The sequence below is a fragment of the Brachycentrus maculatus genome, unplaced genomic scaffold (genome assembly GCF_059751285.1).
Source record: "Brachycentrus maculatus isolate JH-2025_06_01 unplaced genomic scaffold, ASM5975128v1 h1tg000039l, whole genome shotgun sequence".
Lineage (NCBI taxonomy): Eukaryota > Metazoa > Arthropoda > Insecta > Trichoptera > Brachycentridae > Brachycentrus > Brachycentrus maculatus.
This window is the reverse complement of record NW_028280793.1, coordinates 2,746,088-2,762,597: the sequence shown is the minus strand read 5'-3', so window position 1 is coordinate 2,762,597 and position 16,510 is coordinate 2,746,088. Positions and strand designations below refer to the sequence as shown.

General features: G+C 33.2%; 1 protein-coding gene across 1 annotated transcript in view; it reads right to left on the bottom strand.

Moving 5' to 3' along the window:
- LOC148312490 (gamma-aminobutyric acid type B receptor subunit 2-like) overlaps window positions 1-13,786 on the bottom strand; it is a 30,095-nt gene extending 16,309 nt beyond the window's left edge. The window contains exons 1-6 of the mRNA XM_088277247.1: window positions 13,660-13,786; window positions 9,006-9,118; window positions 7,440-7,602; window positions 5,785-5,850; window positions 5,012-5,197; window positions 766-1,122 (exon numbers count right to left, since the gene is read on the bottom strand). Of these exons, the coding sequence (XP_088133373.1) occupies window positions 766-1,122; window positions 5,012-5,197; window positions 5,785-5,850; window positions 7,440-7,602; window positions 9,006-9,118; window positions 13,660-13,740 (966 nt within the window). The 5' untranslated portion in view covers window positions 13,741-13,786. The remainder of the gene's footprint in view (window positions 1-765; window positions 1,123-5,011; window positions 5,198-5,784; window positions 5,851-7,439; window positions 7,603-9,005; window positions 9,119-13,659) is intronic.
- Window positions 13,787-16,510: the final 2,724 nt, after the last annotated feature.

Here is a 16,510-nt window from a genome sequence, read left to right as displayed (position 1 = left end):
TACTGATTGCTTAAAAATTTTGTCACTACTTTGCATTCAAATACGCACCTGTTTTTATGTACATCTGTGATACGTATTTTTACGTGTGATAGTCAAAAATACGTTATTTTCAAAAAGATTTTTACCTTAATGGCAGCGCTATTTATTGAACGTAAAAGCAAGGCATACAGAACTAAATATTGCTCATGACAGATAGCGCACTTCTTGACAGCTGCTGTCACGGAATATTTTTAATATTTTCGATTGCATAGTTTCAAAGTATGTGATATATTCATTACTTCACAATTGTAAAATTAAACATATTAGGAATGTGTGCATTCTATTTTCTTTATTTTCTTAGCTAGTTGCTAGTAGCTAGCTAGTTGGTAGGCAATGCATACTAAAAATAACATTTAGAATTTTTACGGAGTGTGTGGAAGTTTTTGGTAAGGAAATGTAATTTACTTTGAGTATTTTAATGTTTTTAATGTTTTAGAATTTAATAAACCCTGATGATGACGAGGTTCTTGTCTAAACCGGTAGGTTAAAGTGTACTAATAATAAAAAAAAGTGGTTAAAACAAAGTTTTTTTTTAAATTTTATAAAGTTTATAAAATGTGCCACAAAGTATCTGCGAAAAACATTCAAGAAATGACATTTCTTTATGTTAAAAATCAATAATCAAACGTGGTGTATGAATATAAGAAATAAAGAGAAAAGGATCAATAAAATTTTCTGAAGATTTCGAACTTCAACTTAAATAAAAAAAAATATTACTGTACTCACCGACACTCCCAAAAAATTCAAGTTCCCCAGTTGCTGCAAAAACTCTTCGGCCATGTCCTTTCTAGTGTAATCAAAATGTCCCAAGCTGAACACAGAAGTGGACGGCGTTTGATTTTTGAAGTTCCTCGCAGGAGTGGTATACTTGGTCCCCGTATATCCATTTCTGGTCTTTTCCGCTTGCGTTACGTCGAGCAGCCTGCGCAGGGCTCCGGAGGGCCGGGGGGCCCGAGAGCCCCAAGCCGTCTCGGCCCCCCGTAGCGCCAGGGCTATGGCCCACACCGCGTCGTACGTCTGAGGGGCGTAGCGGGACTGGGGCGCCTTCATCGAGCTCATTTCGGCGGAGAACATCTCATTGGTCTGAAAAGAAAAACTGTGCGGAACTCACCACAGTCGAATCTTAATTAAAATAAAAGAAAAGCTTTGATTACAAGCGTTTTATGCTATTAAATTTTTTTAACACATTGACTGTCAATGTCAGCCATCGGTGGGCGATACAAGGCATTTCAAATGCGTTTCGTCGGCCACCGGAGTCTGACACTTTGTACCTCATATTATCAATATAAGTTAATATTATCACATTGACTGCCAATGTCAGCCACCGGTGGTCGATTCAAGGTATTTCAATTGCGTCTCGTCGGCCACCGGAGGCTGACACCTTGTACTTTATATTTATATTGTCAATGAAGTCAATATTATCACATCGTACAGGTACAAGGCATCAGCCTTCGGTGGCCGACGAGACGCGATTGAAATGCCTTGTGTTTTAATAATACTAACACATTCAACCGTTTAAATAATATTAACACATTCATTGGCAGTCAATGTGTTAACATTATTTAAAATGATAATTTTTCTATGGTATATATGCAAGAGATATTTTAATAAGGTAACTAACGATTGTGTTTCGATTTTCGAAGTGAATTTAGATTTTTTAATGGGTTACATTCCTGTTAACAAATCTGGGTTTCTCCACTCAAGAGTTATTTTTACATTTTTAACATCTCAACAAAGATGAAGAAGAATATGGAAGAATATGGATACACCTGAAATGTGTTATTAATATTGTTTGATATTATTCAAAATGATAATTTTGTTGGCAAGGTCAATGACACGAGTAATTTGTAATTAAAGGCCACAGATGTTTGTTGGAATCTCGTCATCTACTTGAGATGAAAGTGGTCCAAAACTGAATACTAATATATACAGTAAGGGCGATTGTCCACTACCCGGAATTCCGCGTAATTCCGTGAAATTTTACCATCCAGCACGTCAGTTAGCGTTTTAAAACGACGATTGGCTTGGATTGGCTTGTGCCTTTGTCCATCTTTCTTCGGATCGGAGCTTTTGATCGGTGCGTGAGCACGTTGCGCGTAAATTCGATCACGCTAAACTGTCGTAGTCGCTTTATTCTTCAAAACCGGACTGTTGGACGGTGAAATCCCGTGTAGTGGACAAACGCCCTTAGTCCCCTACTTACGTGATTTCGACTTACGTGAATTCATACTAAGGTGATTTATTTTCTCAAGTCGTCTGTTTACATAAATTTTTGTGTTGATGGGATAGTGAGAGAGAGAGAGAGAGAAAGAATGAAACGGTACTGGCACTCCTTCCCTCCGATTTTACTGTCCACAAAATGTGTTTAAAAACTAAGTCATAATTTAGATTTATATGTTGCACTCGGGATTCTTTCGATCATTCCTTTTTTATTTAAGAATCAACCCACAAAGCCTAAAAGCTTGTCTTGTAAAAATCAGTCCCAATTCAATTTACAATAATGACCAAAAATAAAGGAATATAAATAATTAATAAGTATTTTGTTCATAAATCTAACTATCACTACTACTACTACTATCATCACGCCGTTTCCCCGCAGGGGTAGGCAGAGAGGATGGAACGCCACACTCTTCTGTCCTGACATACACTCCTCGCCTCCTTCACATCTATACATCTAGTCATACATGCCCTCCGATTACGCAGACTTTTGACACCGCCAGATTTTAGGTTCTGATTGATCTGATCGTGCCGAGTCTTTTTCGGTCGTCCACGTTCTGTTTTCCCTCTCACATTCGCCACATATATTTTCTTAGTCATTCTCTCGCTATCCATTCGCTCCACATGTCCATACCACCGCAAAGAGCTCTTTCTAATCTTTTCAATTATTCCTCGTTCAGCCTTACATTCTTTTCTTATATCTTCGTTTTTAATTCTGTCATACAATGATTTTCCACACATTCGTCTGAGGGAGCGCATTTCAACAGCATTCACTCTGCTTTCATCCTTCCTTTGCCAGTTCCATGTTTCGCTTCCATACATTAGTGTCGGTACTAGCACGCCGTTGTGAACCGCTAGCTTGGCTTCCCTGGACATATTCTTATTCCCAATCACTCTGTTAAAAGCACCATTTATTCTATTCCCTGCATTCACTCTTCTCTCAATATCCTTATCCACTTTTCCATCCCTTGTGAACATGCTTCCTAGATATAAAAATTCTTGCACCTGTTCTAGGGATTCATTGTGCACGATAATCTTGCATTCTGTCAAATCTTTCTCTCTTTCAAACACCATGACCTTTGACTTACCTTCATTCATTGCCAGATCATTTTCCATACATACATCATACATTCTTGACACTATTAGTTGCAAGTCCTCCGCGCTGCTCGCTAGCAGTACGGCGTCATCCGCATACAGCAAGCAACTAACAGTTATATTCATCATTTTCGCTCCGACTCCCATACTTTCAATCTCTTTCATACAATTACACATCCCTGCTTTACGCCTTTGGATATTGCAAACCATGATGTAATGTCCCCATTCACTCTTATACTAGCTGTGCTGCCCTCGTAGAGGGAAGCAACTGCTTGTATAAGTTTATTGTCTACTCCATATTTTTCCAGCACGCTCCATAATTTTATCCTATCAACCTTATCATACGCTTTCTGCAAATCCACGAAAGCACAGAAGAGTTTCTGATTTTTAGCCAAAAACTTTTCCGTCAGCATTCGTAGTGCAAAAATTTGATCTGTGCAACCTCTTCCACTCATAAAAGCACCTTGCACATCCCAAATCCGTTCTTTCGTCACCATTCTAACTTTTTCAATTATAATCTTACTATAGAGTTTACCGACAGAGCTTAGCAGGCGTATCGCCCTATAATTCCCACACTTTGCGCGAGATCCCTTTCCCTTGAATAGAGGCATGATTACTGCCCGTCTCCAATCCAGAGGTGTGTATCCTTCCTCAAGACACAGGTTAAATAGTCTGTGAATCCATGTGAGGGTGGTCAGTCCACCACATTTTACAAACTCTATAGCAATATTATCATACCCAACAGCCTTACCGTTCCGCATTAATTTTAAGGCATTCGTTATTTCTGACATACTTATCTCACATACCATACCCTCACTCACCCTTGCCTCTATGGGTGTCTCGGTGGAGACATTACCGTTACTTTCATAAATTTCCATAAAGTATTCTTTCCATCTTTCTTTCACTTCACTTTCATTCATCAATATTTATATTTCACTATTTATATTTATATTTATATTATTTATATTAATATTTATATTTATATTTCACTTTCATTCGTCAATATAAATCTAACTCTGTTACACATAAATAATTATGTAGGTACGTATCTGATTATTATTTTAGTTTTAATGAATATATGCATATCGCTCACTCGTTGCAACAACGCCATATATCAAAAATTGACAATTTTTAGTTTTTGATGTTTTCGGAATGCCCAGAATATGTACTATATCCCAGCAAAAGCGGCATATTTTAACATAATATTTACAAGCTACAGGGCAGAAAGTGTTGTTTTTGCATTTTGAAGAAAAGGTATTGTTCAATTATTTTTTTATTAACTAAATATTTTTCAAATGGAGAAAAAACATTAAGGTTTAACCTAAAAAGATCTGTTGCACAGTAAAAAGTTCAATAAGTGGCTTAACATTAATTTTTAATACATTTTATTATATTCTTACACTTTAAAAACGATCATTTTTTTTATTGATATATGACGTTGTTGAAAGGGATGAGCGATATATTATCGATTATTTTTTCATATACGAGTATTTACTTATATCCTTTGAAACTATCGCATATTATTACATACCCTATATAATTAAAAAAAAAAATCAAAAATGATTTTTTTAGACTTACATGAAACCTTTGGAACGAATTAATCACGTACGTAGAGGAGTTTCTATACTTGTATAACCTTATGAAAAATTATTTGTCTCACCAGTCCAGAGTAGGAGACCATTGTATCCCCCACTATGCTGTTGTGGCTGGAAACCAAGATGAGGTTGTCGGTAGCGGCCGCCAGGTGCTGCGCCGGGCACGGGGGGGAGCCCTGCCACCAGCGGGGCGCCGGGGGCCCCTGCAGGATCCACGCGTAGTCAGCCCCGTACATCCCCAACTCGTAAACCTGATCGGATTTGACTATTTCAACATGGAGAAAAAAATGCACCCTAGATACGCTAATATACGCTGTGCTCATTGAGTGAAATAATCGCGAGTGTTTTTGCCTAGAATTTTCGCTCATGAATTACATGAAATTATCAATCAAACCCTTATCCGCACCTCAATGGTGCATAGGGCACTGCATCATATAAACGCAGTGTTATCTTGATCGTTAATATATGAAGGAAAAGTGATCAGCCCTCCGCTTCAGGTACCAGTCCAGGGTAATATTGAATAAATATTAGAGTGAAAAAATCACTTATATTTATTAGACCCCCCTCTGGGAATGGAACCCGGGACTTCCAGAACGGTAGCCGAGCGTGCTAACGGAGGCGGCAAATGAACATTTCATAAATTTGATGCAGTACCATATGTACCAAGCAATACTATCGATTAACTAAATGATGGTTTTGATGGAGAATACAACTGTTTTTTTTATTATTACGTATATTTTTCTAGAAGATTTATTTTGTCAAAACCGTTAATCGAAAATAGTGTTGATTCTTCGATTTGCTAAATAAGTCACTTATGTCGATTTGTAAGAGAATGTACCTCGCAAAAGATTTTTGGCGCCATCTCTTCGGAAAAACTGCCGATGATTATTCGGGTATCCATTTCCTGAAAAAATATTATCCAATATATATCCATTTCTTTATTCATAATATGCAAAATTTCTCAAATTTTCAAATACACAATCATATAAGTGCTTGTTTGTATTTATTGTACAATATCGCGAGTGAAATGACAAAAGGTACATATCCTAAATATAAAGCTTAGCTTGCGTCGAAGAGGTACTAGGCAAAAATCTATATTCGCAGTATTTGTACATAATGCAAACTATGCCATGTTCTCTCCGATTCCGCGGCTTCACATGTTGGCCAATGCTTTTGAAAGTATAGATTTATTTAATATATTGTTATCAACCTTGAAGTCTGTACTTTCTTAGCATTTCTTCTCGATGTCATAATGGATTAATTTAAACGTTGTGTTTCATCTCTCTCGCTGCTTGCTGATAGTGTGTGAAGGAGATGTGTATTTACCAGTGCTTACTATTTGTTATTTTATTATTATTTTATATTTAAGACTTTTGGTTTCTCTTTAAGAGTATTCATTTGTGTATTTTTTTTTATAATAGATACTGTATATATTTATTATGTTAAAGGCATTAGCCGTTCAATGAATAAATAAATAAATAATAAACAAATAAACAAAAATGGCGAGTTTCGATTTTATATTCAGGACTAATTGCGTTGCTGATAAACGTGATGTGTCTGTTAGAAAGAATTTGAATTTTTATGTGCTTGGAAATGTACTTCCTATATAATTTGAAAGAAACATTGAAATATTTCCACCAGGCATTACTACAACCATGCTGTTTTTGAAAATTGAACTGCCATTTTGTACATAATATTATTCCACTTTTGAGGGATGAGAAGCGACAGGTTTCATCTGCGAAATACATATTTGTACCTTTATTGTATACAATCAACATTTTTTTCGATTGTATTTCATACACTGGAGTCAGTTTTCTACCACACTATAGAATGAATACTATATAATATATGAATATGTAACAATTGGATATGAAAAACACATTAGTATTACTCATTAGAAAAAAATACAGAGATTCATATTGTATTATGTATGTATTTTAAATATAAAAATAAAACATTGATTTAAGTGTACTACAATGTTTATTTAATTTAAAAAATTAACAAACTAATATAATGCCCTAACAAGGCGAAACAATTGTCACAAGAATTTTTGTTTTCAAAAATAAAATAAACAATTAAGTAAACTCAAATCATTTTCCTGATTTAATTATTTAAAGTATAAATGTGGAATTTTTTGAATATTTTTCGGATTTAAAAAAAAAAAAAAATTAAAAAAAAAAAATTAATAAAGTTATAATTTTATAAAGTTTATAAATGCAGAGTTCAAATTAAACACCAAATCAATATTAAAATTATTATTTCTCGGAAAATTTAGAAAGTACGAATCACGTCTCAAAATATGTCTCAAATACTAAAAATTTGTTGGCTTGATTGAAGTCAATAATTGACTTCGCCAGTACCTATTCATTCGTCGTTCGGTCCGTCCAAGATCAACATGACAATGTTGTGAACCTCAAGGTAGGTACATCATTTGAAATGGTGGCTACAAACTATCGGTTATTGAATCGTTGTAAGGAAAATATGTAAATTTACCCTTAATAGTTTGAGTTGCTCCTTGAAGTCCGTTTCTCCAAATGTGATAGTTGCCGCACAAGTAATGTTGGCTTGTTCCAATTCTGTGACCAGATCATTCACAGCCAAACTGTATACTTCTTCATTTTGTGACAGGGCTGATACTGTGTCCCATCCAAAACGCCTGGGGAGGAAAGAATGATGATTTAGGTACATCGCTTACTCCTTTCAACAACGTCATATATAAAAAATCGACAACTTTCAGTTGTGGATTGGAATGCCCAGAAAATGTACAATATCCCAGCAAAAGCGGCATATTTTTAACTTAATATTTAGCCGCTTCAGGGCAGAAAGTGTTGTTTTTGCATTTAGAAGAGAAGGTATTGTTTAATTATTTTTTTAAACATACAAAATATTATTCAAATAGTGGAAAAAGATTCAGGTTTTACCTAAAAAGATCTGTTGCATAGTAAAAAGTTCAATAAGTGGCTTGATATTTATTTTTAATACATTTTATTATATTTTTAAACTTTAAAAACGTTCTCCTGAAAAATCAAGTTTTTCTTATATATTACGTTGTTAAAAAGAGTGAGCGATGTGTCCAATACCTTAAATCAAAAAATAATATTTCCGAATTTATGATATATGGTAACGTTGCATTCAACAAATGGATTTTAGCATTATTGCAACGTAACAACGTTGCGTTCAATATTGCATGAAACAAGTATCTTTAAAATCATTATCTATCTTTAAAAAAATCACGACTAGAAAAGACTTGTTTCAACTCATTCAGTACATTGTATCATACGAAGGTATGTAAATTATTTAAACGCCTTTCCTACAATGATGAACAGACCATGGTTCGTGGCACTATGATATTACAAATGGCCACTCGCCTAAATAAAGCTTAACACATTTTAAATAAATTAATGTTATAAAAGTTAATTCGGAAGTTATTTTGTGACAGTATTTATTATTATTTTTATTTAAAATTAAGTTACAAAATTACCACTTTTCATTACAATCTCTTGTGACACTTATTTTGATGCTAGCACTCTTATCCTTCAATGTTTCAAGGGCACAACCTTGAAATTTAGACTATGCTTCATATAGGTGGATGATGATGCTCAAAACATCAAAACACATGCCATATTTTTTAAAAAGAAAAAGTGGTGTTAATTTCTTTAAATTCTTATACAGAATAAATGTACATGAAGCAATATCTTTCAATCAACCAAAAAACAGGCTAGTGATACTGGTCAAAGTTACCATGTATAGTCGATTGAAATTAGAGGGCCAATAGTGTAAAAAAATATATTTAACAAATAAAATTTAATATTAATTCAAAAGTACTATTAAACTGGTTATTTGGAAGATACAATTAAGATAATGCTGTGTTATTGTTATAGTTAAAGCGCTGGTTCAATTACGAGTGTGTTATCTACTTTAACGATAATAAGTATTGTTAAGAGGTATCCGTATTGTTGTTAAGTAGAAAACGGGCTTAGAGGGACATTAAGAGCACTGAGGGTGTATTATGCGAGTTTTGAGGGCACTTTCATCCTCTCCCCCCCCTCTCTTTCTCACCTGATGAATGCTATCCTCGCGGGGTTGTGGGAAGAGTCAGGTGCTACGGTTCTGTAGAACAGCGGGAACTCACTTCGGTCACTCAGCGCCGGGGAAGTAGACCCAAATGACACCTATTTCAAAAGAGTAAATTAATATATGTTTCAAGAGTATTGTACCCAAAATTAAATTAATATATGTTACAAGAGTATTGTACCCAACATTAAGAGCCACCACCACGTAGTACTTTCAACGTATTTTATATTAATTTTGATTGACACATTTCGCTCACTCCTTTCAAGAACGTCATAAATCAAAAATCGACAATTTTCAGTTGTACATTTTTCGGAATGCCTAGAAAATGTACTATATCCCAGAAAAAGAAGCATATTTTAAACTTAATATTTCCCATATAATTTATATTTGAAGTACTAACTTTGTGATTTTCGATTTTATAATTAAAATGTAACTTTGTTTTAAAATCACTATAAAATTATAGTGATTTTAAAACAAAGTAACATTTTAATTATTAATATTTACCCGAGAAAAAACCTTCAGGTTTTACCTAAAAGGTCTGTTGCACAGTAAAAAGTTCAATAAGTGGCTTGATATTTATTTTTTATACATTGTGTTATATTTTTAAACTTTAAAAACGTTCTCCTAAAAATTAAGTTTTTTTTATTTATGACGTTCTTGAAAGGAGTGAGCGATTTGTAAAAATAAATCTCTAATTTATTGTTTCGACATTAATTTTATGGTAAGACATGAAATTGTAAAAGAAGAACACTTGTTTTTTTACCACTTGAGTTTATTTTATTATAATGACTAGTTATGGAAGCATGCCTGAAGATAGCAGCATAGCTTCCAAAACTAGTCGTTATAATAAAATAAAATAATTTTTCTTTAACAAATAACACTCCCATCAGTCAAATTTCATCAACGTTATGATATATATTTTTTTAATGTGCTGACATTTTTTACAACTTAATAACGATGATATAGAATAAGAAAATAGAATGTCATTGCGTAACCGCGAAAATCTGTATGAAAACCATTATGTGTTTTTACCTGTCACAGATAAATAAAATCACGCCCGTATTCGAATGTAAAGATTTCGCATATTTTTAAAGCAATCGGTAAATACGTTTGGGAGATTTAAGATTTTGGACCAACAAATACTTTATTTTTGAAGAAATTTATCGTTTTAAATATTTGAAAAATCTTTTCGAAATATGAAAACCACTTTTGTGAACGAATAGAAAGATCCTTTCTTTGTAAGATGGGATAAAAAATGTATTACGTTAGGATATAATACTTTGTACGTTATATGTTGTGTGTAATACCGTATATTACATGTATTTGGTTGTATTTCAGCAAATAAACGTTACACACATTCCCAATCTGAAAAGCTTGAAAAATAACACGTGAAAGTGTAATATAACACAAGAGAATGAAGTGTGATAAAGTACCTACCGTACATTACGCTTGTCACAGAAAACAAAGGGAATAAAAGGAGGAACAATAAATCAAACAGAAAATTAAATAACGCAATAATAAAACGGGTTTTATTTTAAATTCATAAGATTGAAATAATTATGCAGTACTGAGATTTATGCTATTTTAAAGTTGGGTCGAAAGCAGTGTGAAACGAATTAAATGAAATAAAAATTAAATATTAATACTGTATATGTATAAGCACATATATATGAACGTACGCATGTTAATATTTTTATTAAAATTTTATTTCAATTTTACTGGTTTTCCTTTAAGTTTTAAATGTTATATTCTTATTTTTTTATTTTTCTCATTGTATTTTTTGTAATGTACATACCAATGTCATATGAACCTTAGAGGCTTATGCACTTCTCATCAAGGTTTGGAATAAATATAACAGATAAATAAATACCAGTATTTACGAAATTATATTACGACACGAGTTTCGATGCATTCATCAATATACCACCAAGATATCAACATATCATTATCAAACACAGTATGTTGATAAAAATGTTGAATGCACAAGAACATGTCGCTCACTCCTTTCAACAAAGTCATAAAGCAAAAAAACTTGATTTTCAGGAGATCGTTTTTAAAGTTTAAAAATATAATACAATGTACTAAATATAAATATCAAGCCATTCTTTGAACTTTTTACTGTGCAACAAATCTTTTTAAGTAAAACCTGAATGTTTTTTCTGCATTTGAAAAATATTTAGTGTATTTGGAAAAATAATTAAACAATACATTTTCTTCAAAATGCAAAAACAACATTTTCTGCTCAGTAGCGGGTAAATATTAAGTTAAAAATATGCCTCTTTTGCTGGAATATAGTACATTTTCTGGGGATTCCGAAAACATGCACAACTGGAAATTGACGTTTTTTGATATATGACGTTGTTGAAAGGAGTGAGCGATGCGTCATAATATATTTGAATAAATATTAGTATTTATGTAAAAAAAAAGTTTTAATTTTTTATTAAATAAAGCGGTGTTTTGTCCCCAAAAATACGGAAGAAAATTATAATGGTGACGTTATAAGGACAAAAATGCATTCTAAATGTTATCGCTCAGATGAATATGATGATGAAATGTTCAAAGAGCGAAATAAGAAAATAATGTAAGGCCGAGATAGGCGTGACAAGGGAATTAAGAAAGGAGCGTTAAAGTAGTTTGGGCATGTGGAGAGAATGAATGATGAAAGAACAATAAAACAGATTTATGATGCGAATGCTTTTGGAAATGGAGCCCGAAAGACCAAAAAGAAGCTGAGAAAGAATTTGTTGTAAATCGCTTTTAATATCCACAGCTACCAGCACAAATATTTTAAATCCTAAAAATGTCTTATATCTAAATGCAGGGTGAAAAATATTACCAATACGATATTATAAGAATTATATTAAAACATTTATTTTGTTTTAAACCCTCTTCAAGACATTCTTTATTCCTTCCATAATAAGAGTATAAAGATATGAATTGTACAATATATTGATACATTGGTAGAATTGATGAATGTTACACGTATGTAAACTGATCACTTAAACCAGCTTTTGACGGTCGTAAACCCCGTAAATGCCCAGACTTCCATATTATTCTTCATCGTCGTTGAGATGTCAAAAAATTATATGCATGTAACCTAGTTGAATAAAAAACAAAAATTATATCATGAAAACCTATTCTAAGATGTTGAAGGAGATGTCGTATTATTGCAGGAAAACGATATGTAAATATATTTGCTTCCGATTTTCTGCTCAGACCGCGTAGAAACGTCAACAAGGAACAAGGAAAATCTTTTGCGTCCCTTCAATCAATCATTTTCAATGATCTTGAAGTTTTATAAAACGTCAAAAATACTTTTAAGCATAGAGCCAAAGAATAGTACGGGCTTTGAGGATTTTTTTCTTTAAGTAGGTTTACATAAATTATTTTAAGGGTTATATGTTTGTCAACGTGCTTTATTAAAAGCTTTGATTTTTCAAAAAAGCAAAAGGTATGTGTCGTTACTGAGATTACACATCAAATAATGAGATTACGCACTTCAAAAAAATCGCCTCGGTCAATGTATCATTCACCTTGTATCGCTTTTTTTGCACTGCTATAAGTCTCTTACATTTTAGTTATAAGTTGATAAAACTTCATTAAAACCCATATAGATGTAAATAGATGTTTTGATTATACCCTTCATGTAAAGCGTGTCAAATATTTTATGTAAAAAGCTGAAAAAAACTTAAACATAATCACTAACACATATTTTATGTAAAAAGCTGAAAAAAACTTAATCACACAAGAAAGTATTCGTTGATGATGACTTTTATGATCGGTCATAAGTCTAATACGGTATAATAAGTGAGATTTTAATTTTCTTCTTCTACCCTTCATATGTACACACTTGCGGATAGAAAAATACATTTTCAATATTTTTAAAATATCTTTTCACTTTCAAGACCTTGTCAAAAGCCATGGAAGAATCATTTAGGTTCTGCAATGTAGAAGGGTTGTCACGTAATATACTAAATTTCAACTTCATCCATATTAATTCCCTCAAAATCACAAATTACCTGCACAATATTTTGAGTGTGTCCAAATACTTTTTCAAAAAATCTGGATTATCTCCAATTACAGGAGTTATTTTCATATCATTTTTTGGTTGATATCTCATCAAAGATGAAGAAGAATATGAAAGTTCCAGAGTTCCATATTCTTCTAAAATAATTCCTGTAATTGGAGATAATCCAGATTTTGGGAACAAGTATTTGGACACACTCAAAATGTTGTGAATAAATTATTTGGTCAAATTATAAGCTCAAATAATAAAAATGAAAATGGCATTTTCTGGCGTTTCTCATGTGTGTAATTATAATCCAGGATTCGGACCTCACATACTAATAAAAGAGTTTCTGCTCAATAAAATGCTTTTTTTCATCTCACCAATAGATGTCTCTAGTGAAGTTCTAGTGATTCAGGAACAATGTTTCAAAATTTGTTCATATATACAGAGCTTTCAAGAATTTGAGTAGTGTGGTTGTTATTAATGGGTAGAATTGGTGAAAGTTAAATGTGTGATTACTTAAACCAGCCTATGACGGTTGTCAGCCCCGTAAATACCCAGACTTCAATATTCTTCTTCATCTTTGATGAGATGAAAAATTGATTTAAAAAAAATGATATGACAAATTACCTGAACTATGTTCCAGTATGGCACTACCTTGGCCAGACTTTCCGTGACCTCGGAGCAGGCAGATCCCAGCAGCATCACCATTCTGGTAGAGGGTTGAGTGTAAAGGGCGTGGAAGAACCGATCCACACCTACTCCAGGGTCACACTGAAAAAATAAAGAATTTAAGCAAGTTTATGTGTCACAAACAAAAACAGAAATGGAGATTTTTAGGAACATATCTGGTAAAAAGTCTACAAAGAACACCAGGATAAGAGAAATATGCAAGATCGAAGATGTTATTTAGTAAAGGAGGCAACAAAAAAGACGATGAATGGTATGTGCATTAACCAATATTACACGCCACAAACCAAAAAGGCGCTAAGAGTGTGAGAATTAGTGAATTACCTAACGTCCAAGTGACTGAAATCTAGCTACGGCTTATGCAACACCGTTTATCATGTCCCTACTCAGGCTTCAACTTTATTAGTTTCATAGCCTATGCCTACTTGTGAGTGGATTTACTCTTTATGTTTAAAGTTACTATAATTTCATGTAATTCATGAGTGAAAATGTATTATAAGAGTGTCAGAAATAAACATTTTAAGGTGCATATCTGGCTAAAGTCTATTAGATAGAACAAGAAACACCAGGAATAGAGAGAAATGTACGATTGAAGATGTCGTTAGGTAAGGAAGGCAACGAAGAAGACAATGATATGCGCATTTAACCAAGTTTACATGTCACAAACAAAAAAGGCGCTTAGAGTGCTAGAAATGAAGATTCTAAAAAGCACCATCTGGCAAGAGTCGACGAGATAGAATAAGGAATACCAGGATATCATAAATATGCGATCGAGGATGTCGTTAGGTAGGGAAGGCAACGAATAAGACCCACACCAGGATCACCATGGAAATAATAAATCATTTAACCAAGTTAACATGTCAAAAAAAAACGCGCTAAAAGATTCAGAAATGGATATATTTAAGAGCATATCTGGCTACAAGATAGAATAAGGAACACCAAGATAAGAGAAATATGTGATCAAGAATGTTGTTAGGTTACGCAACGAAAAAGACAGAGGTATGTGCTTGTAAGAAGAATGGAACCATCCAAACTCCCCCACATTGCACTGCACGGCCAACCACAAGCTAGACGACTCTCGGGCAGACCACCAAAGAGACGGATTGACAGCTGGGAATCTATATATTGTACATAGCAGGTGACTAATCCCTCTTAAAAACCGGCCACAAGAAGGAAGAGAAGAAGATGTTTACATCTCGGCTTCAGGATAAGAAGATTGATATTAATAAAAAATCCAGGACGAGGAAGGTTTTGTTGTTGTAAATGTACGTACATTTTAAGGGTACCCGAAAATATGTAAACTCGGTTTATCCTAAGTGTGTATTCTGTTATTTACAGCGACCGTTGAAACTCACTTTCATATACTTAAATAAACCATGTTTATTATTTACAAGTTGTATCTAGCCAGGCGTTGCGCGTTGGTGAGGCTCAGTCTGGTTAGATGAAAAAAAAGATAAGACACACATTTCTAATATGTTTGGTTTTACAATGCTTGTGGGTTTACGATATGTAAGCAGCACATCTCAAGGTCTAAAAGCACGCTGTCCGACATGAGCAATGAATAGTGTTGCTGTTACGATCAATAGATGAAGCTGCCATTGAGATTTTTTAATTAAAAAAAATTGTCAAAGAAGCATTTTGTCTAAATTTCAAAGCAATTTAATTCATAGTAAATATTTATTTTATTTACTTTGCAAATGGCGAGAATCGAATCCGCGACGCCAGTTTCGCACTCGATTGTCTACCAGACTACGCCACTTGCATATTATTTATTTACACTGTAATATTCACCAACATACCCATAATTTACAAAAATATTATTTTTAAATTGTATTTCTAATTTTATGAATACAAATTTCAGATTCATCGTAAGTTGTTTGAAAAAATGATTTTAAGTAAACTAACCAACTAACCATCACGCCCCTTTTCCGCAGAGATAGGCAAAGAGAATAGAACACCACTTAACTCTGTCTTTGCAAAAATTCTTCGCCTCTTCCACGATCATGCATCTCGTCATACATGCCTGCCGATTATTCGACTCTTAACCTGACCGTTTTCAAGTTTTTGATACACCTGATTGTGCCAAGTTTTTTTGTTGTCTTCTTCTGCTCCATTTTCCAATAACATTCACCTCATAAATTTGTTTTACCGTTATTACCTCATTGATTCGTTCCACATGTCCAAGCCGTCACAACACACCTTTTTCAAAATTTATTTTAGTTTTCTTAAAAAAACACATCGAAAGGGTTCTTTGTTCAAAAATTGTTATTTAAAACCTTCAGTGATTGTTCTAAACGATAGCTTAAAAGGTAGATTAATCCCAATGGAAATAATATTTTTTAACATAGCCAAACTATGTTTTTTATGTGGCATAAAACAACCATAGAAATATAAATCAATACACATTTCCAGATAGCAGTACGAACCTCATTGTAGTCTAGTATTAATACCTATTCTACAGAAATAACATACCACCATATTCCTCGCCTAAGGAAATAATTTGTCTCAGAGATTAGACTCCATACAAAACATTACTGTTGCGTAATAATTTTATTACAAACTTTGTTAGAATAATCCAGGGCAGAAGAGATATTTTGAGAATTGTGTTTGTAAATTACGAGTTTCTGAAATATTTCATGACAAAAAACGACAGTTTATTACAGACGATGCAAAAAAAAATGTTTAAATTAATCTCATACTAATAAATATGATAAATAGTTAATAATAATCTATTTAATATTTTTTACAACATTTTGAGTAGCTATGTTCAAATGCTTGTTACAAATCTGGA